We start from the raw sequence: 27130 nt of genomic DNA, 5'->3' as shown, positions 1-27130 counted from the left end.
TTTTAAAACCCTCATAGAAAATTCAACCTTAAATAACACAGACATATTGGTAAGTTTTCACATCTCCTCATTGTTTACCCATATTCTCCTAAATGACACCTTAACATTCTTAAAAAACGTTTTTTCTTCTGATATCTTAGAGCTCTTTTCTTTCCCAACAATTCTGGTTATTTTTCATGGAACAACAAAATCTACAAAGAAAGAGGGAACTGGCAGTTCCCCCTTTCACCCCCCTTCTTGCCAATCTTTACATGGAAAATTTTGAAAAATGAGCCATAGACTCTTCCCCTCTAAAACCTTCTATCTGGCTAAGATATGTAGACGATGTGTTCTCTATTTGGCCTCATGGCCCAGACACATTAGACTCCTTACTCAGCCACCTCAACAGCCTACATCCAAGAATCCAGATTACGATGGAAAATGAAAAGAACAATTGTTTACCCTTTCTAGACACCTTAGTTACACGCCTTCCTAACAGTACACTTTCCTTCAGTGTATATAGAAAACCCATGCACACAGGCAGATACATTCGCAAACTCTCCCACCACTACCCCACTCAACAAAATGGCATTATTAAAACTCTAACCAAGAGCGCCCACAATCTTTGTTCTAGTGGAACTGCCCTTACAACTGAGCTTGACCACATACACACAACACTTTCTTCTCCAATGGCTACAGGGATCACAGTATTAAAAAAATAATCAGTTCCTCCCTCATTCCCCGGTTTTCTTTTCAGAAAGAATTTAGAAATGCCATCACCATACCTTACATCCGTGGCACTTCCGAAAAAATGGCCAACATTTTAAAAAAGTATAACCTACACACAGCATTTAAACCCCACCGCAAACTTGCTACCCTCATCCGCTCTACAAAAGATCAGCTCCCTGCTCTCTCAGTGCCTGTAGTTTATAAAGTACTCTGTTCCTGTAAGCTGGCATACTCTGGACAGATAGGCAGATCAGCAACCATCTGGGTGGAGGAACACAAGTCATACATCTGCAACCATGACTACGGGCAGTCAGGCCTGGCTGACCATGTCTCGGATAGAACCCACAGGATCTCATGAAAAAAACCAATATGCTCCACCACAGCAAATTCAAAAAAGAGAGACTATTTTTGGAATCAGCAGCAGCTCTCAGAAATCAACCAAATCTTAATAAATATGGTTGCCTTAAGCTTCCTAAGATTTGGGAAACACTTATCATCAGAGATCCCATCTTACATTCCAGGCCACCTACAACCGCCCTTAGAGGAGTTCTACCTAGTGTTACACCTGATATCTTAAGAATGTAGAATTCTCAGCTATCATGGTGTAACATGAAGAATAAATAAATTAAAAACTCCGCAAAAAAAAAATAAATAAATAAATAATAATAGAAAAATTATTTAAAAGAAAAAGGAAATATTCTTGCATCCAATAAAATATATATAAAATAAAGGTGTTTGGTTGAACTAACTAACAAAAGGAAAGAATATATTGATGTTGTAATATGATATAAAAGAGAAAATTTAACTAAATAAGACAGAAAAGGATTAGTCATAAGAGATGGTATGTGAGAGGCTAGAGATTAAAATATTAAATGAATTCATAGAAAAATTTTGGAAAGGGGATTAAGTTAGAGGCTAACGGAAGAAAAACAACAGACTATCGCTCAGGGCCGATTCCCGGATTGAGACATCGTTTGGCTCGCCAACCAAAGGACGTTTGGCAGAAAAACGCCACCCTAATTGGTCAGAGAAGTAAAATCAAGAAGGGGGCGGAGAAAAGAAGTTAAAGAGGGTGCCATTAGGAGAGCAAGTATAAAATGGTTGGAAACCCCCCCATAGAGCTTTTTGGTTTTTGTTTTGGTTCTGTTCCCGAGTTCTCTACGAGCTCCATGGCATAGGTTTCACGCGGTTTACCTGAGTGGAGATTGGGGTTATATCTCCGTCGTCACAACATGGAAACAAAAGTGAGCGGGATTTCGATTTCGGATTTCCTATGTAAGAAGCGAAGAATGCCATAGAGTCAAAGAAAAGGAAACATATTCTTTGTGTTTCAACTTCAGTGACAACCACTAGAAAGGGAAAGCTGTAAAGAAATCGATATCCACGTCGTGAGTTGCACAGCCGTCATATAGATGATTCAAAGTGTGTCCTAAGTTACGAGAGGTTAAGACCACGTAAGCAAAGTTCAATTCCAAAAGGAACATAGGAGAAACAGATTATCGGAGCAGTTATACCAAGCTAGTTCAATCAGAAAAAGGTAAAGGTCCATATGAAAAACTCAAGGACGAAAGGTACTGTAAAATATATCTAATGTTAACTAAAATTTGTCTGTAATAGGTATCGTTATTCTAATACGGAACTGTTGAAGTGACCAAGGAAAATTTATACTAGAACTTTAGTATCTGACAGAATATAATGAAAGTAAGCTTGCTAATGAATATTATTAAGTAATTACGTGTCCTGAGAATTTTGTATGTCTATTGCAATGTAGGGGTGCTTAAGGGTCAAAGCTGTATAACTGAGAGGAGACCTCCACATAGCCTTTAACGGAATGCGGAGAACTGACAAGGGCTTCTGACATAATGTCCAATCCTCACCTTCTCGTGGTGCACCCTGTTGGGTATCTACTTGGATACTGAACGAACGAGGATGGGCTGGCAATTTGGGATTTAGCCGACCAAATTGTATTCTTATTGGTTAAACCAAAATAAAAAATGATGGTACAACATGACAGAATTTCATGCCGGCTGGGGCGTCGCCTGGTTAAACAAGGCCCCCGTTGTTTTCGCCAGGGAACCAGGGCGAACAGTGAAAAGTCAGCTACTGGAACAAATCTGAAAACAAACCCCAACTCAACATCACCAGAGTTAAAGATCGGTACTATCAACGTAAGAAGATTGAATGGCAAAGAAATAGAGCTAGCTGAGGAATTAGATAAGTACCAGATCGACATAATAGGGGTGACTGAAACAAAAAAGACCAAAACTGGTGAGATCTTTCTGAGCAATAAATACAAAATGTTATATTCAGGCAATGACATTCAAGGAAAAGAAGGAGTAGCCATAGTATTCAACACAAAATACGAGGCTAATCTTCTTGAATGGCAGGCAGTCTCAAGTAGAGTGATGTGGGCAAATATGAGAATGGGGAACTGGACAATGAGACTTATTTGTGCCTATGGTCCCACAGAAGGTTCTACTAAGGTAGAAGTGGAGGTGTTTTTTGAGGCTTTAGAAAAAGCAACAGACACAATGAAAAATGAAAAGTTGCTCCTTGTTGGGGATCTAAATAGCAGAGTAGGAAATGATTGTGAGACATACAAAAATATTTTGGGAAAATTTGGAGAAAAGAGCAAAGCTAATAATAATGGCAAATATCTGTTGGATTTCTGCTCAGGACATGGACTGGTTATTACTAACACCATGTTCCAACATAAAAATGTGCACAAATTCACATGGAGAGAAGAGACTAGGAATAAGAAAAGTCTCATTGACTATGTTATTGTTGATAGTGATGTTTTCTCCCTGGAGCAGGACATGAGAGTGTACAGAGGATTTGAAATTGGAAGTGATCACTATTTAGTCTTGAGCAGGATAAAATTGAATTTAATATTGAAAAGAATAACATGTAAGAAAGTTTAAACGTGTGGACAGACTTATGTGTTCGTCGAACATGTTGTTTATTATTTTAAAGGTATAATAGAACACAGAAACTAAGTAAATAATTAATTTATTAACTTGATGCTGATATTTCGCTGTTATTATAACCATTGGGGATCTAAATAGCAGAGTAGGAAATGATTGTGAGACATACAAAAATATTTTGGGAATTATAATTAACGAATTATTACTAGAATTATATTCTAGTAATATATGATAGTTTTTTTTTTTCCAGATAGAGGGCGCCAAAATCAGGACTTTAGTCTTTGTGTTGCTGCTACAATTTTGTTTAAGTACACCATGTTGTTTTAGTCTCGCGTATTGTGACAAACAGTGTTTTTGTGCTCTGAAGATGCTGGTTATAATACCAGCGAAATATCAGCATCAAGTTAATAAATTAATTATTTACTTAGTTTCTGTGTTCTATTATACCGTTAAAATAATAAACAACATGTAAGAAAGTTTTAAAGTGAATAAAAGTTGAGCAGCTCTCAGATGTGAACTGTAGACTAAAATACACAAAGATTATTGAAGAAAAAATGAAAGAGTTTGAGAACAGGAATAAAACCTTGGAGATTCAGTGGCAAACCTTGAAGAAAACATTGATTGATTCTGCCAGAGAGGCATGTACTGAGGTTGTCTGTAAGGATAAAAAATCAGAACTCCCTGGTGGACACAGGAAGTTAAAGAGGCAGTGAAGGAAAAGAAGAAAGCATATCAAAAGTTCCTGTCAAATAAGTCAGCTTGTGCTCTTAGAGAATATAGAGACAAATGCAAGAATGCTAAACATTGTGTAAAACTAGCTAAAAAAAAGTCATGGGTGGACTTTGGCAAGAATATAGAAAATAAATATCAAGAAGGTGGCAAAATATTCTGGAGGTTGTTGAAGAAGCTTAAGAATGGAGGAAAGAGTGCTGTAAAAGGAATTAGAGATGATAAAGGTGACATGAAAACGGGAGAAAAAGACATCCTTGAAGTATGGAGTAATTACTTTGAAAAACTGCTAAATGAAACAAGCAGTGATGACAGCACAGTGGTAAAAAACACTGACCAGGCATGCAGTCAGGAATATATATCCACACTTGAAGTAGAAAAAGCCATCAAAGGCTTGAAATGTGGAAAGGCAGCAGGAGTAGATGATATTCGACCAGAAATGCTGAAGTATGGTGGTATAAGAGTCTTACAGTGGCTGCACTGCATAGTTCAGAAAGCCTGGACAGAGGGACGAATTCCCGATGATTGGAGTAGAGCTCTAATAGTACCTATATATAAAAAGGGAAATAAAACTGCATGTGAGAATTAGAGGTATTTCCCTACTGAGTGTTCCTGGCAAGATCTATGCAAGTATACTTGATAAACGGTTGAGAAGAATTGTGGAAGAAAAGCTTGGTGAAGAACAAGCTGGATTCAGGCCAAATAGAGGCTGTCAGGATCAGATCTTCACTTTACGACAAATAGTCGAGAAAGCATGGGAATATAACAAAGATCTGTATTTAAGTTTTGTCGATTTGGAAAAGGCATATGACAAGGTTCCAAGAGAGAAGCTATTCAATACGCTGCAGTTATATGGTGTCAATGGGGCATTATATCAAGCAATACTTAGTCTTTATTTGAGTAGCAAGTCAGCAGTTAGAATTGAAGGAAGTACAGGAAGATGGTTTAATGTGAAATCTGGTGTGAGACAAGGATGTACATTATCCCCTCAGTTATTCATTGTCTATATGGATCACATTATGAAGGAAAGTGGTATTAAACATGATATCAAAATTGGAGATGTTAATGTCAGCTCTTTGCTTTATGCAGACGATGTTATACTTCTAAATAAATCTGCTACAAGTCTGCAAGATTCTCTGACTAAATTGAATAGCTATTGTAATAGATATGGTATGAAGGTCAGCAATAAAAAGACAAAGACAATGAAAATAGGCAGAATAATTGAAAATGTCAACTGTGTTGTGAATGGAGAACCTGTGGAACAAGTAAAACATTTCAGCTATTTAGGCACGATTTTTAGTGAAGATGGTAAATTAAATATAGAAATAGACAACAGAATCAGTAAAGCTGGTATGGTGGGAAGTCAATTGAATAAATTCATATGGAATAAGAGAGAAATTAGTAGGAACACTAAATTAGCTGTATACAAGACAGTGTTCAAACCAGTTTTAACTTATGGATCTGAGAGCTGGGTCAGAAGTAAAACACTTGACCATAGACTAGAGACCATAGATATGAGAGTCCTGAGAAAGATTATAGGCGTGAACAGATGGCATCAATGGCAATATCATATTAAAAATGAGGATATTAGGAAAGAACTTGGCATTGTCAGCATCCAGGAATGTGTTAGCAGAGCTAATCTCAGGTGGTATGGTCACTTAAACAGAATGGGCGAGGAAAGATTAGCAAAACAAGTGTTCTCTGCCAGGTTGGCAGCAAAACGACCTAGAGGAAGACCAAGATATAGGTGGATTGATACGGTACAAAGTGCTTTAGACGATAGAAATATAAGATCTGATAATGTTGGAGTCTTGACAAGTAACAGACTGATTTGGAGGAAAATTGTAGATAGGAAATTAATAATGATGTAATTTTTTTTTCATGTAGTACTATCATATCCTGTACACCCCTTGAGGGTACATGGCAGGAATTTGATGATGATGATGATGATGATGTTGCAATGTATAGGAAAGTTGAAATGCCATAGTTGTGTGTTAGTGCAGAAAAAGGTTTAGTTAATCTACTTAAGTTTGAATAGTTAAATAATGTGAATTAATCTTATTTGTCCATGTCAAATGAATTTATGTGTTGAATTGTTAGGGCGGCATGATCGTAATACCCATTATAGGATCATAGCCTAATTACTTGTAATAAGCTAATGTTAGTTTGTAAGTATTTAGTTTAGCATTAATTTGAGTAATCACAAAAATTGAATTGTACCGTGTTAAGGAATTTAATAAACCTTTTGTCCAATGATAAAACAGTTTTCTGAAATTGCTGTCCAATGCACCACTTGAAAAATTACGAACCTAATCACGCGGGAATTAATGTGTTAAGAAACAAGATAAAGTGTCACGACTGCAATATAGTTACACTTTCTGACATATTTTAGTTCTTTCTCCTTGTTTTTGTATATAATATCTCAAACTAAATATTCCAAAATGCGCAGTATAAATACAAATATTAGGGGTACTAAGGGGAGAAATAACTTAAGTATAAGTAAAAATTTTTGGTGATATCTCGCGCATAGATAATAGTAGAACATAGATAAGAGGAAAATACTAGATAGAATATAAATCACAAATTGGGACTCAACATAAATGGTGCAGTTGACAGGATGTAATTTAGTTAATTAAACCTTAATTACAAGCTATTCACAACAAGTTGGGTTTTGGTAGCAGATCAGACAACTGAGAGGTAGAAGTTTAGGTAAGTTTTGTTGAGAATTTTAGAAAGTTAATTAGTGTAAATTGGATGCAAGTATGACTGAACCCTCCAGTAATTTAGGCATGGATAACAGCGAATTTTTTCGCTACATTAACCCAGAGCAGGTGTTCCCACAATTTTCGGACGAGGAGACTGATGACGTCCAAAAATTCTTTAATTACATAGAAGAGCTTAGAAGAGTTGGAGGATGGACTGATTTTCAGTTGCTAGTCCTACTCCGAAGTAAACTGGTGGGAAAGGCTAAAGCTTTCCTGTATTCTTCCCCCATTCTCAAGGAAACCCTGAATTACTCCTGATTTAAGTCAGTCCTAATTTCTGAGTTGTCAAAACTGGGAAGCTTGGGACCTAACTTATGGAAGCTCCGGAGGTGCTCTCAGAAGGAAAAGGAAAGTGTGGCTGAGTTCCATAACAGGTTACTGACGATAGCTAGTACCCTAAGTGTCCTTAGTGAAGAAAAACCTCACTTGGACTGGGCCATTTTCCAACAATTCAGACAGGGAGTCAAACCTGAGTTGAAGGAAACAGCATTCGATAAGAGACTATCCAATTTAAGAGAATGTTAAGATGCTGTAAAGGAATGCGAACAATTGCTCGGAGACCTCCGTCCCACACATGTTCATGGGTCAATAAACATAATTGAAGAGAAGGGCAATTCTGAAAAGGGACAAGAACATAATAAAGAGAGCAAGACTACTAATGATCAAAAGGATAGTGAGGGAGAAAGAGAAAAGTCAGTCAACGTTAATCAAGTAACTGAAAATGAATTAAGCATCCATAAACAAGTAGGACTAACAGACATAGACATACGTTCTATAATAAAACAAGAAGTGGAACAGTTGCAACAGCCCTTAATAGACCGTCTTGATGCTGCACTGAAGCAGCTGGCGGCAGTAACGGAAAGGCCCTCAAAATCAGATATATCTCAGACAGAGAGGACTAGTGAGATGGTAAGACAAGAGGTCGAACGATTGCAACAGTCGATGATGAACCGTCTTGATGCTGTACTGAAACAGCTGGCGGCAGTCACAGATAAGACTTCGAAATCATCTATCCCTCAACCAGAAAAGATTAATGAATCAATCAGACTAGAAGTAGAAACTTTTCAACAGCCTATGTTGAACCGTCTGGATAATGTAATGCAAAAATTGGTGGCAGTGACAGAAAGGAAACCCGAAGTGTCTCTACCCCAAACACAGAGAAATAATGAACAAGGAGACAGAAGGGAGCCTCCTAGATGCTTTTATTGTAACAAGATAGGGCACTCAGCTCGTAACTGTTTTAGTAATAGGAGACCCTCCATGAAAAATAATAGAAATGAGTCGAAGTTTGGGCAAACTCCTCATAATTATGTAGATAGGCAAAGAAGTCATGAAAAACAAAGAAAGTCGAAAATGATAATTAAGGGTAAGATACAAGGTTTGCATTGTGATGTATTGCTAGATATGGGTTCCTAGGCCTCTGTCATAACGGAACATTATTTTCAAGGAATAAAATCCCGTGTATGGCGAGACATTTCTAAATTAAAGAGACCGATCAGATTATCGGGGATATCGACCCCAAATGTTTATGTAAACAAGAAGGTTAGAGTGAAAATATACTTACCTGAGTTTAATATGTGTGTTTGGCAGGAGTTGTTGGTCCTCCCTAGGACATCTCGCCCAAGCTCACAAATCATCTTGGGAATAAGATTTCTAGAGAAGTATAATTTCTCATGCAACTTCTCTTGTAATGAAATGTTCCTTATGGGAAGAAAGCGGTCAAGTAAAGAGAGAAATAATAAGGGAAGGAAGGTTAGGGAATCACATCAAGGCAGGATGAAGAATGAGACTAACATCGTACAAAGTGTACAGTCTAAGAAGGATAATGAAGAATGTATTGATAACCAGTCTGATTCTTCATTAACTTCAACATCCGAAGACAACAGCCAGATGGAGACTTACCTCATAACAAACGTCAAAGTAGTAGATAATCAAAGTGTAGAGGAAAGGAAATTAGAGGAAAGTAGTCAGGAAAAATCGCTGTGAACTTAATTGAGAGATTTGAAAGATCTAGAGGTTACTTTAAATACTCAAGGTGGAACATGAACAGGAGACGTGAAGTAAATGTACAATCTAAACGGCAGTTTATTTATGCCGACTTCTTATGTTTTATACTCAAGCTTAGAAAGGCAATAAGTGATTTATTAGTTTGGGATTTACCTCTTGCTATGAAGGCTGCACACATACTCACAGATTGTACAAGATTTGTGAATAATTCAAATGAGAATGGAATCAGGACCAATACATTACAAGATATCAGTGTAGTCAAATGTAATCAGAAGGATAAGGCACAGAGTAACTGGAGATACATATTAAGTTCGACAGAGATAAGAGAAGGATGCACAGCCAGTGACAGAAGAAAAAAGTATGTCCAATCTCGATATGGAATGGAAAGTTCATCCCCAGAAAGAACCGTATATGAGAGGGAAAACACTTCGTAAGAAAAATTTCTCTTAAAGAAATTTTTTGTTTAAAGGGGGAACCTTTGTTACACCTGATATCTTAAGAATATAGAATTCTCAGCTATCATGGTGTAACATGAAGAGCAAATAAATAAAAAACCCTGCATAAAAAAAAATAATAGATCAATTAATTAAAAGAAAAAGAAAGATTCTTGTATCCAATAAAATATATAAAACATAAAGGTATTTGTTGAACTAGCTAGCAAAAGAAAGAATATATTAATGTTGTAATATGATATAAAAGAGAAAATTTAAATAAATAAGACAGAAAAGGATTAGTCATAAGAGATGGTATGTGAGAGGCTAGAGATTAAAATATTAAGTGAATTCATAGAAAAAATTTGGAAAGGGGATTAAGTTAGAGGCTAACGGAAGAAAAACAACAGACTATCGCTCAGGGCCGATTCCCGGATTGAGACATCGTTTGGCTCGCCGACCAAAGGACGTTTGGCAGAAAAACGCCACCCTAATTGGTCAGAGAAGTAAAATCAAGAAGGGGGCGGAGAAAAGAAGTTAAAAAAGGTGCCGTTAGGAGAGCAGGTATAAAAGGGTTGGAACCCCCCTCCCCCCAGAAGGCTTTTTGGTTTTTGTTTTGGTTCTGTTCCCAAGGAGTTCTCTACGAGCTCCGTGGCATAGGTTTCACGCGGTTTTCCTGAGTGGAGATTGGGGTTATATCTCCATCTTCACAACATGGAAACAAAAGTGAGCGGGATTTCGATTCCGGATTTCCTATGTAAGAAGCGAAGAATGCCATAGAGTCAAAGAAAAGGAAACATATTCTTTGTGTTTCAACTTCAGTGACAACTACGAAAAAGGGAAAGCTGTAAAGATATCGATATCCACTTCGCGAGTTGTACAGCCGTCATATAGATGATTCAAAGTGTGTCCTAAGTTACGAGAGATTAAGACCACGTAAGCAAAGTTCAATTCCAAAAGGAATGTAGGAGAAACAGATTATCGGAGAGGTTATACCAAGCTAGTTCAATCAGAAAAAGGTAAAGGCCCATATGAAAAACTCAAGAAAGAAAGGTACTGTAAAATATACCTAATGTTAACTAAAATTTGTCTGTAATAGGTATCGTTATTCTAATACAGAACTGTTGAAGTGACCAAGGAAAATTTATACTAGGACTTTAGTATCTGACAGAATATATTAAAAGTAAGCTAGCTAGTGTTAATGTTATATGAATAATTAAGTGTCCTGAGAATTTTGCATGTCTATTGTAATGTATAGGAAAGTTAAAATGTCATAGTTGTGTGTTAGTGCAGTAAAAGGTTTAGTTAATCTACTTAAGTTTGAATAGTTAAATAGTGTGAATTAATCTTATATGTCCATGTCATATGAAGTTATGTGTTGAATTGTTATGGCGGCATGATTGTAATACCCATTATAGGATGGATCATAGCCTAATTACTTGTAATAAGTTAATGTTAGTTTGTAAGTATTTAGTTTAGCATTGAATTGAGTAATCACAAAAATTGAATTGTACCATGTTAAAGTTTTTAATAAACCTTTTGTCCAATGATAAAACAGTTGTCTGAAATTGCTGTCCAATGCACCACTTGAAAAATCACGAACCTAATCGCGCGGGAAATTAATGCGTTAAGAAACAAGATAAAGTGTCACTACTGCAACATAGTTACACTTTCTGACATATTTTAGTTCTTTCTCCTTGTTTTTGCATATAATATCTTAAACTAAATATCCCAAAAGGCGCAGCATAATACAAGGGGAGAAATAACTTAAGTATTAGTAAATTTTTTTGGTGATATATGTGCATAGATAATAGTAGAACATAGATAAGCAGAAATTATTAGATAGAATAAAAATCGTAAAATGGGACACAACACTAGATAGGACTTTAGTGTCACCAACATGGTTGGGCTTAGTATTATGTGTTATTTGTGTTTATGTTACATTAGTTTTTTTTTTGTAACCCGGAAGATGTCTCAGTGACTGAGACGAAATATAAGAAGTATTAAATTCTGTTTTAATCCTTTTTGAGTGTTGTATACAATCCATTAAGTCTCCAACATGACCAACCATTTCCCCTAGACCTACCAGGGGTATATCAAGTTCTTTGCAGCAGTAAACTGTCCTACTTTGGACAAACAGACAGGACAGCAAAGTCAGTATTTCTGAACACAAAGCCACATCCGATTTCACCAGTGCATCCACTCTGAGCTTGCAGACCATGCTCTGGATACCAGCCACAGAATTAAGTTGGAAGAAAGCCACGTTCATACACCGCAGCAAATTCAAATATGAAAAATTGTTCATGGAATCAGCCTCAGCTCTAAAAAACTTTCAAAACCTCAACAAATTTGGGTGCATGAGACAGCCCCAAATTTAGGAAGCTTGCATCTTGAGAACATCAGCCCAATAGCCAAGAAAACCCAATATAGCCCGCTAGGGGGTACCTTTAGGACTCTAGGAACAACAGTAGTTTTCTCTCTTCTGCTTCATTTGCTTTTTGTAGTGCCTGCGTGCACATGTTATTTTTGTATGTTCCCATGAAGATGGCAATGTGACATTACCAAAAAATATAGGAGGTATTTATTAAAGTTTCTTTTAATTAATAATCCAGTATATACGTTGTAAATTCCTTAAATAATTTAATAGTCATGTGTTACCAAGGTATAAGCCTATCTACAATAATTAAGAACTAAAGGAAATCTACAGATTTTAATGAGCAGTCAAGAGTAGTTTCTTGATGGTATTTGAAAGTCTGCCCAAGTATTTGTGCAAATGTTTACTGTTCTGGGAGTACTAAGAAGGCCTGGAGTAAATCCAGAAGATGGCGACAGTGTACTATGTATTCCATTGATTTATGCCTTATTAGCAAATAAAGAACAAAATTGCTGCACTAAGATTTTGCATAGCATTTTGTCTCCAGCCCATGAATTTGCAATTGATGTTACGCAGCCAACTCGAATAATGTGTGACTTTGAATTGGCCATCATAAATAGTGTAAGTGCTGTGTTCCCAAATTCAACAGTATCTTGCTGTCTTTTCTACTTATTCCAATCTTTGTACAGAAGGATTCAGATTGAGGGGCTACAAAAACTGCATAACAACCCTGAAGATCGTCAACTAAAAGACAAATTACATATGCTACTGGCTTTAGCGTTGGTCCCTGTTGATGACGTTGTCAATGCCTTCAAGGAATTGAGAGAAGACGTCTGCAATGATATCTTAACAATTTTTGATTACTTCGATTTGAATTATATATCTGGCCGAAGAGCACAGGAAAGAAGCCGTTCAACACCCCCTCGTTATCTATGTACTCTGTGGAACCAATATGAGTCCACTATTCATAATCAACAATGGATGAACAACCTGAGCGAAGGGTTTCCAGCAAGTAGCTGCGAAGCACCACCCAAGTTTGTATTCAGCTTATAAGAGTTACAAAAAGAACAAGATGACTCTGAAATAATCATATGTGAGTTCAGAATGGGTAGAATAGTAAAGGCTGCACCAAAAAGGAATTGGGCAGATGTTCAGAAGAGGATTAAAACCATTGTCCTATCATATCAAAGGTACAAAGAAGAGGGCTGACGACTACTACCTTCGGTATATTGGATACAGTTTCACTTTTTAGTGAGTCAATAAATTCACGTATCCTAAGTCTAAGTTTATTTTATAAAAAAAGCTTATCTATTTCAGCATGATTTTTAATAATATTTTAGATTTTGTTATTTGGAATTGAACATTCTGAAAAATATACATTCGAAAAAATATACATTTGGAAAAATGGTCGGGAATCGATTGTAGCTGTAGAGGGGTATTTTGCAGATCTTACTGAGAACCACCACAGGGACAGGATAATGGCACCGGAATAAATGTATTAGTCATAAGGCAGATTATGTTGAAAAATAAAAATAATTTTGAAATTATCATCATCATCATACGTATCAAGGATTTAGGCCTAGTATGGCCTGTTCCGGCCTTAGAAGTCATCGTTGAATCGTTTAAGAGGACGTCCTGGTTTTCTTTTTCCTAATGGCTTGTACTTTAAGGCTTGTTTTGGTAATCTTTCTGTTTTCATTCTGTTTAACTCTATATTTTCGGCTTAAATATAGAGTTAATTACTCCTGTTATTTTTAAATATTTTGCAATTTTTATGTTTATATCTTTTTCATTTTCATAAGTGATCATACATCCTAGGTAGTTAAATGAATTCACCTGTTCTAAGATCTTGTTATCTAATACTATTTTAGTTCTTGCTGGATCTTGTCCTTTAAAGGCCATAGTTTTTGATTTTTCCGTTGATATTATCATACCATAATCTTTGGATATCTCATTTAGATTTAAAATAGCTTTCTGTAAGTTATCTTCAGAATTTGTAATTATTATTTGGTCGTCTGCAAAGAGGAGAGTGTTTAAGTTAACTGTAGGTGAAAGTTTAATTCCTTGATGTAAATTTTAACTCCATTTTATTATTATTTCATTTAAGTAGATATTAAAAAGAGTTGCTGAGAGGGGACATCCCTGTCAGACCCCTTGGTTTATCTCTCTTGTATATGATAGCTCATGATTTAATCTTATTTGTATTTGATTATTTTCATATATTCTTGTGACAGCTTTTAGGATATTATTTCGTATTTGTCTTTCTTTTAATATGTTAAATAATATGTTTCTTTTAACTTTGTCAAATGCTTTTTCAAAGTCAATAAATGCAATATGTGTTTCTAAATTATATTCTCTTCTTTTCTCTATTATTAATTTTAGGCAGAAGGCTGGGTCTATACATGATCGTCCTTTCCTAAATCCATTTTGTACCTCTAGAATAAAGTTTTCGGAATATTTCATTAGTTTGTTATTTAAGATTCTGCTGTATATTTTGTAACATGAATTTAGTATACTGATACCTCTATAGTTTTTAGGGTCATCTCTATTACCTTTCTTAAAGATAGGAATCACAATTGCTTTTTTCCATTCTATTGGGGGGATACCAGTTGAGTAAATTTTATTTAAAAATAATAAGAGTCTTCCTTTGAATCTTGTTCCTGCGTATTTATATAGTTCTGAACCTAGCTTATCTTCTCCAGGTGATTTGCCATTTCTTGTTTCTTTCAGGCTGATTTCTAATTCTTCTTCAGTTATTTCCTTTTCATTTTCGTTAATTGTTTGCCAGTTGTCTCTTTTAAATCCACAGTTCTGTGTAGTAATTTAGAAATTCTTCTAATTTCAATTCAGTGTTTAATTTTATGTTTTCTTTGGTATCTGCATTTAGGTGTTTCAAAATCTTATATACATTGGGTCTTATTTTATATAAATCATGTTCTAAATTAGAAACAAATTTATTCCATGATTCTCTATGTCTTTTTCTGACTTCTCTTTTAGCTATGGCTCTTATTCTTTTATATTCTATTTCATCTTCTAATCTTTTACTGCTTAACCATTTGTGATAAGCTTCTTTTTTCTTTTTGATTATTTCTTTGATTGTATCATCCCAGATCTTCAGTTTTTTTCTTTTATTGAATTGTTTGGTCTTTCCTAAGCTTTCATTTGCTGCTGCATTTAGTATCGTTTTTATATTAAGCCATTCTATTTCTATTTCTTCATTTTGTTTTATTTTATCTAGATACTGGTTAATTCTTTGTTCATATAGCCATTGTACATTTGTGTCATTCAATAGTCTAGTTTTATAAACAAATGTTTCAATTTTTCTTTCTGTTCTTGTTACTTGTAGCCATTTAGGAGGTAATCTTAATTTTATTTTAACAAGGAAGTGGTCGCTGCTTATTTCATATCCTCTGTGAACTCTAACATCTAGTGAAAATTTTGATGTCTTTTCATTTAATATGAAGTAATCTAATATTGATTTCCATCCTCTTGCTGCCCAAGTATATTTATGTATGTCTTTATGTTTATAGAAGGAATTCATTATTTTTAGGTTATTATAAACTACAAAGTCAATCAATTTTTTACCATTTCTGTTTAGAGTGTGTTCTCCATATATTCCTATATTATTATTAATTTTCGTGTTTCCAATTCTTGCATTTAAGTCTCCTGCTAAAATTATGTAATCATTTTTATTTATTTTATTATATATGTTTTGTAGCTGATTCTAAAAATCAATATTATCCTGTTCTCTTCCTTCTTCTGGGGCATATAAACCAATTATTGTTAAATAGCTTCTATCTATTTTTATTCTAGCTTCTATTATTCTTTCATTCCATAATTTATAATGTTTTAACTGTTTTGAAAGGGAGTTATGAATCCAAATCATGACTCCTGCTTGTGCTCTTTGGTCTCTGTCGACTCCACTGTATATCACATCAAAATTTTCGGTTCCCATAGTTCCTTTTAATTTCTTTTTTGTTTCAGTGATTACTGCTATTTTAAAATTTCTTTCATTTAATAACTGGTCTAATTCTATTTCTTTATATGCTATTCCTCTTACATTCCAGTTTGCTATGTGTATTATATTTTGTCGTTTCCATTTTCGTTTTCCCTTTTCCATTCCAGGGTCGTTTCCCATAGATTCAATCCGATTATCTTTTTCTGTCAGCTTACAAGTAGGATTATGTTCTCCATGTCAGGAGACTAGCCTGACGATGGAATAGTTCAATGGTAGGGTTGCTACCTTAAGGCTTCTGAACTCGCCTTCTTCCGAATTTAAACCCATAGGAGGAATAGGGTATATTGAAGGGAAAAGGGTAGATTATAGAAGAAATATAGTAAGGTTTATAGAGAGGACATAGTTGTAAGGCCAGAAATGAAAAGACCCCATGGCCCTCGAGTACTCTAATAGCACAAGGGTCATAAAGTAAGAAGAGTTGGCTGATAAGGCCTTATAGGAAAGATTAAAGTAAGTGGGTCTTCCTCAAAGTAGAAGAAGGAGAGGATAGATCCAGCTAAGGGTCCATGAGAGTGCTGCTTCCCTTACAATCAAGATGATTGCCCCTTATGGCCCTGTTGGTCCACGAGTCCTTATTCACTATATTCGGACCACCCCATCATATATATATATATATATATATATACACACACGCATGCGCATGTACACACACACACACACACACACACACACACACACACACACACACACACATGGTGGGCTCCCCTATCCGCCACCCACGGTACGCGCTCTCTAGGGGTTACAGGGTCCTCTGAGAGATTTTGAAATTATAAATTCGTTTTTTCATTGTTAGTCTTAGAACTTTTCAGACCCTCATACATATGCATAATATACATGAGTCTTGTGAATCCATGGAGGTCCTGAATCATAATAATATGTTGAATTAGGCAGCGAGTGTAGCAATATAACAATAGTTACAGATAATTCATTTAACTATGATATGAGTAGTTTCATGCAATATGGCATATGTGAGAAGTATTCATTAGCATGTGAATGAAAGGTGAGGATAATATGAGAATTTGTCAAATATGTTTGCAAGAAGGCAGACAGATGAGCATGAGGTTTTGAATGAGAGTGAGATTTCTAATGCCAGATCAAATTAGCTAACTTGTCTGCTCATTTGATCATGTATGTTGGAGAGTACATGATAGTGTTATAGGTGACAGAGTGAAAGATAGATAATATGAAAGTGGTAGAGATAGTAAGATAACAGAAATTTCAAGGGTTCAACAGGTACTTCATAATACAAAACAGAAGTTGAAGAGAAGAAACACTAAATATCAAGAAAGCTAAGAAAGGAGACAAAATGCAAGGAGGGCATTAAAAAACAAAAGAGAATGAAAAATAATATGGTGATGAATGATTTTATGATGACCAAAAAATAAAAATTTTCTGACAGTGAGGATGCATGTTATGAATTTTTACTTCTGGAATATCAAGCAAGCAGAACACGTGGAAGATATATTTGTATTACAAACAACTTGAAAGGAGGCATTAGGGAAGATATGAAAGAGTTGCTAAAGTATGAACACAAGAGTGAGTTGATAGCTAATGACTTATGTGTGTATATATACCATGAAGGAAAAATGGTGTTCAGTACACTGATGTGTGGAGTGTTTTTGATTGAAGATAGGATATGTACTTAGAGGATGGATTAAACGTAAATGGGTTTGATGTTGATGGTTAGAGAAATTACTCATCAGTGAAAAAAAGTAGACAGAGGAAGTTAGGGCGACTAAGAACGAGAGAACAGCCACATACATTAAAGTGAGAAATAGATATTTTTATGAGAAAAAGAGTAAATGAGAATGATATTATGAAAGTAATGACCTCAAGAAAGTGAGACTAATTTTTGTCAAACAAGAAAAGCAAACATTTTAGCAGCAGGTTGATGAATCAACTCAAGTTGCTTTTTAAGATACTTGAATATATCAGCCTGTGGACTGGTTATCACATGATAACCATTATATAGAAGCATCAACAGTAAAGACAATAAATTGTTAGCATTAGTAAATTATATGGGATCAAAAATTATTGCCATTAGTTAAACCAGGCTTTATAAACAGAAGAGAATATAACAGGAACAGAATGTGATGTAGTGGATACAGTGTATTCAGAGAGTGATATTTTCTAGATGATATTTAAATGTCAAACCTGTCTAGGGTAACTACTAAGTATTGGGTTGTTAAAAATGAAATGGGCGATTTTAAGGACAATTGAAAAAGAAGAGAATAGAAGAAGAATACCTGTTTAATCAAAGTAATCTCCAGCAGCATCAATGCATTGTTGCCAACGTGTGGCAAGGTCATTTATACCACATTTGTAAAAATCAGTGTCTCTGGAAGTGAAGTTGTCCACTGCCTGATAAATTGATGCGTCATTGACAAAGCATTCCTTGGACAAAAAAATGGCTCAAGTGCCGGAAAAAATGGTAATCTGTTGGGGAAATGTCAGAAGAGTATGGAGGATGAGGCACGATTTCGTATCCCAAATAATTGATTTGCTGTATGGTTGACACTGCCGTATGTGGTCGGGCGTTATCCTGAATCAATAGGATTCCATGTCTATTCACAAGTGCTGGTTGCTTAAGGCACAATTTGTCATGCATTTGCCGCATATCTGTACAATATCGAGCTGCATTTATCGTTTCACCTCGTGGAAGGAATGAGTAGTGAATAACACCAGCAGAAGACCACCATAAAGTAAACAACATCTTTATTGGATGCAGAGGTGCCTTTGGAGTACTTCCTGGAGCGTCTTTCACTCCCAACCACTGCGACGAACGTGTATGATTGTCGTAGAATATCCACCTCATCCATAGTCACAATTCGTTGCAGGAACCCTTCTTCTTTACTTCTTAAGAGAGAAGAGCAAACTTCCAAACGGCATGCTTTGTTTTCATCAGTGAGTTCGTGAGGCACCCACTTGGCAATAATAGGAAAAGTAAGGAATCTCGACAAGTGCAGTGAAACAGTTGAGAAGTATACATTTAGTGTCTAGGCGATCTCTCGTACAGTTCGTCGTGGATCTGATTTGATTAAATCCTTTAATGCATTCGAATCAATGGAGGAAGGACGATGGCCACGTGGTTCATTTTGTAGCCTCAAATCTCCTGAGCGAAATTTTGCAAACCAATGGCAAGTGGATCTCTCATTAGTTGTTCCTCCACCAAATGCTTTATTGATGTTTTTTACTGCAGCCGCTGCAAAATTTCCCAATTTGAACTCGTAAAGGTATAACAACCTTAATTGACTGGGTTCCATGACTGACTTGATGTCGGTAGTATTCAATGTTTAATGCTCGTTGAACGAAACAAATATTACAATTGCATCACCCACGTGTGACATTGTCACATGACAAAAAATTTGCATATACCTCAGCGCTTGCTTTCTTCAGCAACCGGTAGAAACCTGACAGTTATTCAACGGCCATTTCATTTGCAACAACCCAATATTTTGGATGATTATTAAATTTCACCAGTTTATTTCTGAAGTAAACTTTTGGAATATAGTTAGCCTGGATATTACTTAAATGAAAGGATGCGACTTCAGTTTTGTTCAAGTTGGATTGTAATCACCATCATCTAAAATATTTATCAAGTACAGCCTGATCTTCAGTTAAGATGTTTTCAGCTTTTTGGAATGTAGAATGTTGAATTGCAATGGCAATATCGTCAGCATACATGAATTTCCTTGATGTTGTCTCTGGGACAGTGGTGCATCCAGAATAGGGGCCAAGGGCACCCCCCTAAAAAAATGGAAAAAAACAGTACGAAATTTTCCAAAAATCTTTTCCTAATGAATAAAATTCATTTTTTTTTTATTTATTGTGTCGTGTCTTCTATTTCTATGCTACTTATGCATTAGTGATCATTGTAGATGCCCAGTCATAGGTCGTATGCGATGTGTAGTGTGTATTCTCTCAAATCGTCTACTCAACTAGAACCTCCCCCCCCCCCCAAAAAAAAAGATTAAATTCTGAGTGCGCTACTGCTCTGGGATATCACTAATATATAAGTTAAAAAGCAATGGGGCGAGAAGTGACCCCTGAGGTAGGCCATTTTTAATCTTAAAGAATTTACTTTTGGATTCATTGAGAAATACTTGTATCAATCTGTCTGTTAATATTTATTTAAGCAGCAGAGAGGTCCACGAATACTGCTATTGTTTTTCAAATCCATTCTCTATAAAAGTTGTCGAGGCCAGTACTTGATCACAACAGCTTCTGTCAGGTTTGAAGCCAGCCTGTTCCTGAGGAATTCTATTATATATACTGGGAGAAATTCTGATGTATATTATCTGATGTATGTCAGTAGTTGGAAGCAATTGTGAGGTCTTTGTCAGGTTTTAAGATGGCAATGATTTTAGATTCTTTTAAAAATTGATGGAAGCATGCCAGAGTCCAGGATATTATTATACATAGTAGTAAGCCATTTAACAGTTCTTGATGAATCCAGCTGCCCTTCCCAATCCTCAATGAATTAACTGCCTGGGTAAGTTCCTGGGAAGTGAAAGCCTCAGATAGTGATGATGGTGAGAGATATGTTTTAAGATTTTTTTGTTTTTGTTTCACCTCTCTTGTAGCTACTTTATCTCGAGGATATTTAGTCATTGAAACTATATGCTTTGCAATGTATTTTGAATCTATGGTGAGCAGTTTACCAGAAGTCCTTATGTTAGGGTCAAGCTTCCTAATCAGTGAACAAGCTTTTTGGCTGGAATGAGTAAAATTAAAATTGTCATTGTCTTAATCCATTTGTCTTTCCTAGAATTGTTGAGAGACTTCAGTAGCTCAGTGGCTACTGTAGGGTTATTATTGGTAGAGAATTCTTTGTACAGTCTTTCACTTGTCACTATTCCAGCCTGGGATATAATCTCTCCTAAAACCTCTTGGAATAGTTCGTTTGGCAACACCAGTAATAATGCCAACAAATCTATTGTAGTTGTTTACAGTAGGCTTTATAAATCTTATAACAGTATCAACCTGTTTCTTAAAAGATTCCCAATTAGCTTTGAGAAAGTTCCACCTAGGTTTTAATACTGTTCTTATGACTGGAATATTTAAGCCTACTTTATAGATTATAGGTCGATGTTGGCTATTTGGAAAATTGTCTAGTACTTTCCCAGAGATGGGGATGTGGCCGCCATTATCATGTGTAGTACAGAAACACAAATCAGGGTTATATCCTCTTTCCCATCTAGAGGAGTGAAAGCTTGGTTTATCTTCGGCATCAAAGATGAGAAAGAGGTTCTGATTTTCCATCCAGTTCATTAATAAGGTGCCGTTTAAGTCATCCTCTCTATAGCCCCAAAGGGAGTGATGACTATTAAAATCTCCCAAGATTATGCTTATATGTTGTTACTAGGACAGTAGTTGATCAGGCCATTTAACTACAGGAGGTTTATACACCTTAGTTATAGTATAACCAGATATTATAATGGATACACTATAGAAGTCCTTACTGATGCTTGGTTCACAGATCTCAGAATTTGAAATGTCATTTTTTTTTTATATATTGCCACACCATATTTGGAATGGTTTATATTATTAATCACATTATATCCATGTATTTTCCCTCTGAACACACCACACTCTTAGGCAATGCATTCCAATCATTCACAACTCTTCATGCAAAAAACCTGTTTCTTACTCCCTTGCTCACACCTTCCTTATACAGCTTACAGGGATATCCTCTTGTTCTCCCCTGATCTCATATTATTTCAAGATAAACCTCTTCAAATTTAATTACATTACAGCCACTTATCAACTTGTAAACTATCATATCACCCCTCTTCCTTCTATCCACTGGATTCTGTAAATTGCATCTTCTCAACCTTTCTTCATACTCAACATTCCAGCAACCAGAGACAACCTTAGTCAATTGCCTCTGGACCCTTTCCAATATCTCTTCATCCTTTTGAAAAAAAAAAGAGGTGACCAAATCTGTATACAGTAGTCCAAATATGGCCTAATCAAGGCTTTATACAATGGAACCAGAATCTCCTTACTTCTACAAGTCAGTGTCCTCTGCATCATTGCCAAAATTCATTATGTTGTCCTCACAATTTTAGTAATGTGTCCTGTAAATTTTAGATCCTTATCCACTTATCTTTGTTTTCCAAATCTTAAAGCCTTACATTTTGCAACACTGAACTGGCATCCCAACTCCCATAACCATTCATTCAGTCTATTCATTCTTCTTGTAATGCCACAACATCTGATCTCATAGTTCTTCCCAACTTTACATCATCTGCAAAAGAACTGAATATTCCCATTCAAATATTTCCCAATATCACTAACATACAGGTTTATGTTAGTGATATTGGACAGCAATGGCCCTAAAACATATCCTTGAGGCACATCACTTGTGATTTGACTTATCCAGGATGTTGTTCCCACCTGCCATACACAACTTGCTGATGCCTATCAGATAGCCAATCTCCAGTGCAATGCACTAGTTCACTATCCAACTCCCATCTGCCTTAGTTTGACTATCAACTTATCATGTGGAAATCCATCAAAAGCATTGGCAAAATTGAAGTATATCACTGAGTCCATCTCCCTCGACCACAGTTGGCACCTTCTTTTAATAAGTAAGTAGATTCGTGCTGTCCACCCATAATGTCAACCCAATTCTTGATCCTGGTTCTCACCAGCCTCTGCAACACTTTAAAACAACACCACATAACGATTGGCCTAAAATTTGATGCTTCAGTTCTGTTACCTCCCTTATGTAGCAGAAGGGAAGATTGTGGCAGCACAATCTTCCCTTCTGTCCTCACCTTTGGAACTTGACCTGGTGCAAGATTGATATTAAACAAATATGGCAAAGTAGATGTCAACTGCCTGGCACATTCTTTCAAAATACATAGCAATATATCATCAAGTATCACAGCCTTATTTACATAAAGTTTGCTCTATTATCCATATATCTCTTGCTCACTCACAGTCAGTCTCTCCTCCTCATCATCATCCACTGCTCTTAAACTCTCAATGATGTCACATTCATAAGAATGAAAGAATTTTATGAACTGCTCATTAAATATCTCAACTATATCCTCTGCAGCAGTAGTCCTTACACCATTTTCTCCAACAATGCCATTCTACCAGTCATTAATTTTAAAAAAAATTTTTTTTTATTATTTTTATTTTTTTTTGCTGGCTACATATTGAAAGAACTCCCTAGGTTTTTTTTTTTTTTAGCTTCATCAGCTAACTGCTGCTCATAATGAACTTTGCTATCCTTACCAATCTAGTCACCTCCCACCCCTGTGTTCTTTGTACTCCTCATGGAATTAATTATTACCATTCATCTTATGTTGTCTATAATACTTTCTTTCCATGTACTGCATGTTTAATCTTTTCACACCTACCTTATTTAACCTTCTGACCCTCAGAATACATTTAGACATTGTTTCTACTAGTTCTTAAATATAAACACCCAAGCAGTTTTGACCTCCTTTCATTCTTTTTATATTCTCTAGAACATATTAACAATTTCAATATTCCAAATTACAATAACTCTTTTTTACAATAAGCAATTAATCCTAAAATATATAAACACGATAATGCTGCAATTTATTATTATTATTAAATGATACCTCCAGGGAATCCAAAGACTTATCAAGGGAGAGAACCTACTGTACAATCCACCAACTACAACGAACTGAAACTACTTTCATCATCCACACCAATGCCATCTACCACTGACCATCACCACTAGTATTCTCACAGACAATCATAAACATCCATGCCCACAGCAAGATTCCAACCCGCAGCCTTTTGGTTGCAGAGCAGATACGCTAACCACTCGGCCAACCAGGCCAGCAAAAAGTAGTCACACTGGGGCTCATCAGATTTGAATCCGGGACCTCTCACACCCAAAGCGAGAATCATATCCCTAAACCAACGAGCCATATATATAATTTATAATCCAGTAGTTTAGTTCGCTCACTTGGAAATGGAAACAATCTAGACAACTTTACTACTTTTACAATTCTTGAAATCAAATTAATGAAATGTACAAGTTCTCAGCAGGAATTACAGCTTAAAAACTTTTTTGTAGCAGTGATACCTACTGACTATTTAAAGTTCCAATGATGGAACTTGAAAAGCAATTGCATGGAAGACAGAACAGAACTTTCACAGCACTCAGTTCCTTTTTTTTTTTCCACATTAGTATCATTTCACTGCAAATGTAAACTTTCAATCAGCCAAATAAATTCAAATTAACACCTCTACACACCTGATCAAAGGAGAAAAGTTATTTAGTTTGCTTCATCTATTAGTATTGGAAACTGATGAATGTCTTACAAACTTCTCTAAAAATTCTAAACATAAATGAAACAACTTGGAAGATTTATAACTTTTTTTATTTGAGATTTCTAAAAGAGGAATATTCACGTAGTTCATAGTCAGCATGTTTAAGTTTTATATGATATTTGGGAACATAACATCTAGGTTATTTAGAGCACTATGATGTTTGAGCAATACAAATACTCAAGAAGTACACCATTGATCACAATGATATTCAATTTTTTTTTCCCAGGGGACAGAGGTAACTACTGATGTAATGTGCTCTGTCAGTTAAACAATATCTTTTACTTCTGCAAAGTATACTCTACCTCTCACATAATTCTTCAAAAGAGTGGGATAAGATCAGGCTATCTTGCTGGCCATGGAATGGGCATACTTCTGCCCATTCAGTGACTTAAGTGCCTGAGTGTCAGGTCACTGAATGGGCAGAAGTATGCCTATTCCTTGGCCAGCAAGATAGCCTGATCTTATCCCACTCTTTAGTAGTGGGATAAGATCAGGTTAGTAGTGCTATAATTGTGGTGCCACAAACAGCTGAAGTATGTCTAAATACACACAATCAGTCACAGATTTTCCACAAAGAAGAATGGCCTGATAATTGTGTTATAAAAGGTTGCACCAAACATTAACTTCTGATTGGCCTTGTGGAAGAGTTGAAATGCTGCTTTGTTAGAGAACAGGAACCAATTTAGGTAATCTGGATTGTGGTTAAGACTGTCATGTGCATAGCATAATTTTTCCTTCTGATGCAATCATCAAATGCTATGTACTAAACTAGTTCAGCTTTAATATGGATAGAACTGTAGCCATTTACAAAGAACTTTATGAACAGTTCTAAGGATTTTGCAGATCATTAGGTTGAATTTACATTTCCTAGTTACAAAAATAAAGTAATAAGGCTTCAAAATTGTTTCTAGGTGAGTAGATTTCCAACACCATTTTTAGTACTGGATACCTACACATCAAATATTACCATCAACCAGATGTTCATAACTACCAGTTACACTTTTAACTCTCCGAATTAAAAATGTCAACAAAACTCATGTCACTGTACTTATAACAAATGTTCCAAATCACACCTTCTTTCTCTCTCACACACATCAAGATTTCAAAAGTTAAATATCTGGCACTACTGAAATAGACTCCCCACACACAGAACTGCTATTTCAGTTCTAAAATCAAACTATTTCTTGTTTTACTTTCGTAAGATCTACTCTTACTGAACCATTTTATATTATCACAGAGCAACATTCCATACATATGAAGAATTCACCTCTACCCTATATCTGCATTACTCTATAATAGATAGAAAAATCTCAATACAACATATGACTTCTGCATTGAAAACAAGTCAATACAAGAATGCAAATTTTTTCCCAATCAAGAATTTTGAAAGATCCCCACTTTTGTGTGCAAACTAGCAGAATACATTTTAGAATTACTGTAGTTTGGAAATCATATGCATGGAATTCATGTCATGCATATGATTTCCTTTTCTATGCCTTGTAACAAAATCATTTAAGTTTCTTTCAAGACAAACCAGTTAATATAATGATTACTGAATTGTATGGATCTTTTTTCTGTTTGAATTTACATTTCCTGGCGAGAAAAATAATTCAACTATTGAACTCCCTTATATTATCTCATTAATAATTTAAAATATACATATATTTACACATAAATACCTTTAGTTCCAGTTCTAGTTTATCTACTTCAGTCAAAGACTCATTATTACTGGTCATTATATTTTCTGGTGGCGATGAATAAAATACACTAGCACCAACAATTGAACCACCATCAGGAGTTCTTCCTCCAGTTAAATTTACACCAGCTGCACACCATATCTGTAATAGAGTTTTTCCTAATAAGAAGTTGATCCAAATTCAGAAATAAATTATATATAAATATTATTCTTACTTATTTACTAGATTCCTTGAATGGTATCCATGAGTATCATCATAATCAAGGTGGAGTATGTGGAAGTTACTGACAACAGACAATTTTACACCTAACTTATAAATTAGAAAGAAGCTGGTCTATCTCTCTCTTTTTTTTTTTTGAAAAATAGAAAAAAAAAAAATGAGCATGGCAGAGATTTTGTCAATTCCATATGAGAACAGCCATTTATTTCACCCTTCAAAAAATCCTCAACAGCCCTAGGATGGGAATCAAATCCAGGTCATTCCAATTAAAAGGTGTCATTTCTAAGACAAGGAGGCAATACATAAATATTAAGATTACAGCTTACATCAGAGGCTACCAACAGGTGCCCACAGAGGGTGTCCCCACCTAGTTAGGACTCTAGTCTTTTGTCCACGTGTTTCACTTAGTTCTGTGTGTGTGTGTGTGTTTTACTAGTCTCATATTATACATCCTGAAGATATATCTATGACAGACAAAATACTAGAAGAATTAAATAGTATTTAAGTATTTTTATTCATTCCTCAGTGCTGTTTCACTCCATTACTCTTCCAACATGTGTTCCTCCCATCACTCACACCTTATAACTGTAAATATCATCATCATCAAATTCCTGCCATGTACCCTCGAAGGGTGTACAGGATATGATAGTATTACATGAAAAATTTACATCATTACTAACTTCCTATCTACAATTTTCCTCCAAATCAGTCTGTTACCTGTCAAGACCCTAACATTATTAGATCTTTTATTTCTGTCTTCTAAGGCACTTTTTACTATCAATCCAGCTATATCTTGGTGTTTCTCTGGATCTTTTTCCTGCCAACCTGGCAGAGAACACTTGTTTTGCTAGTTTTTAAAAAAGTAAAAGAAATCATAGATTAGAATAATATGTAGAAAAAAATGAAGGTTTTTTTAAAGCAGAAAATATACAAAAT

At 35.5% G+C, this 27130-nt stretch overlaps 1 protein-coding gene across 1 annotated transcript in view; it reads right to left on the bottom strand.

Moving 5' to 3' along the window:
• LOC150106702 (C-Jun-amino-terminal kinase-interacting protein 4-like) overlaps window positions 1–27130 on the bottom strand; it is a 713212-nt gene that overhangs the window by 285804 nt on the left and 400278 nt on the right. The window contains 1 exon segment of the mRNA XM_090393457.1: window positions 25958–26116. Within this exon segment, the coding sequence (XP_090249583.1) occupies window positions 25958–26116 (159 nt within the window).

The sequence above is a fragment of the Typopeltis vanoorti genome, chromosome 5 (assembly GCF_054136105.1).
Source record: "Typopeltis vanoorti isolate ZY-2024b chromosome 5, IOZ_Tvanoo_1.0, whole genome shotgun sequence".
Classification (NCBI taxonomy): Eukaryota; Metazoa; Arthropoda; class Arachnida; order Uropygi; family Thelyphonidae; genus Typopeltis; species Typopeltis vanoorti.
The sequence above is the reverse complement of the archived record's forward strand: the minus strand, read 5'-3'. Positions and strand labels throughout refer to the sequence as shown.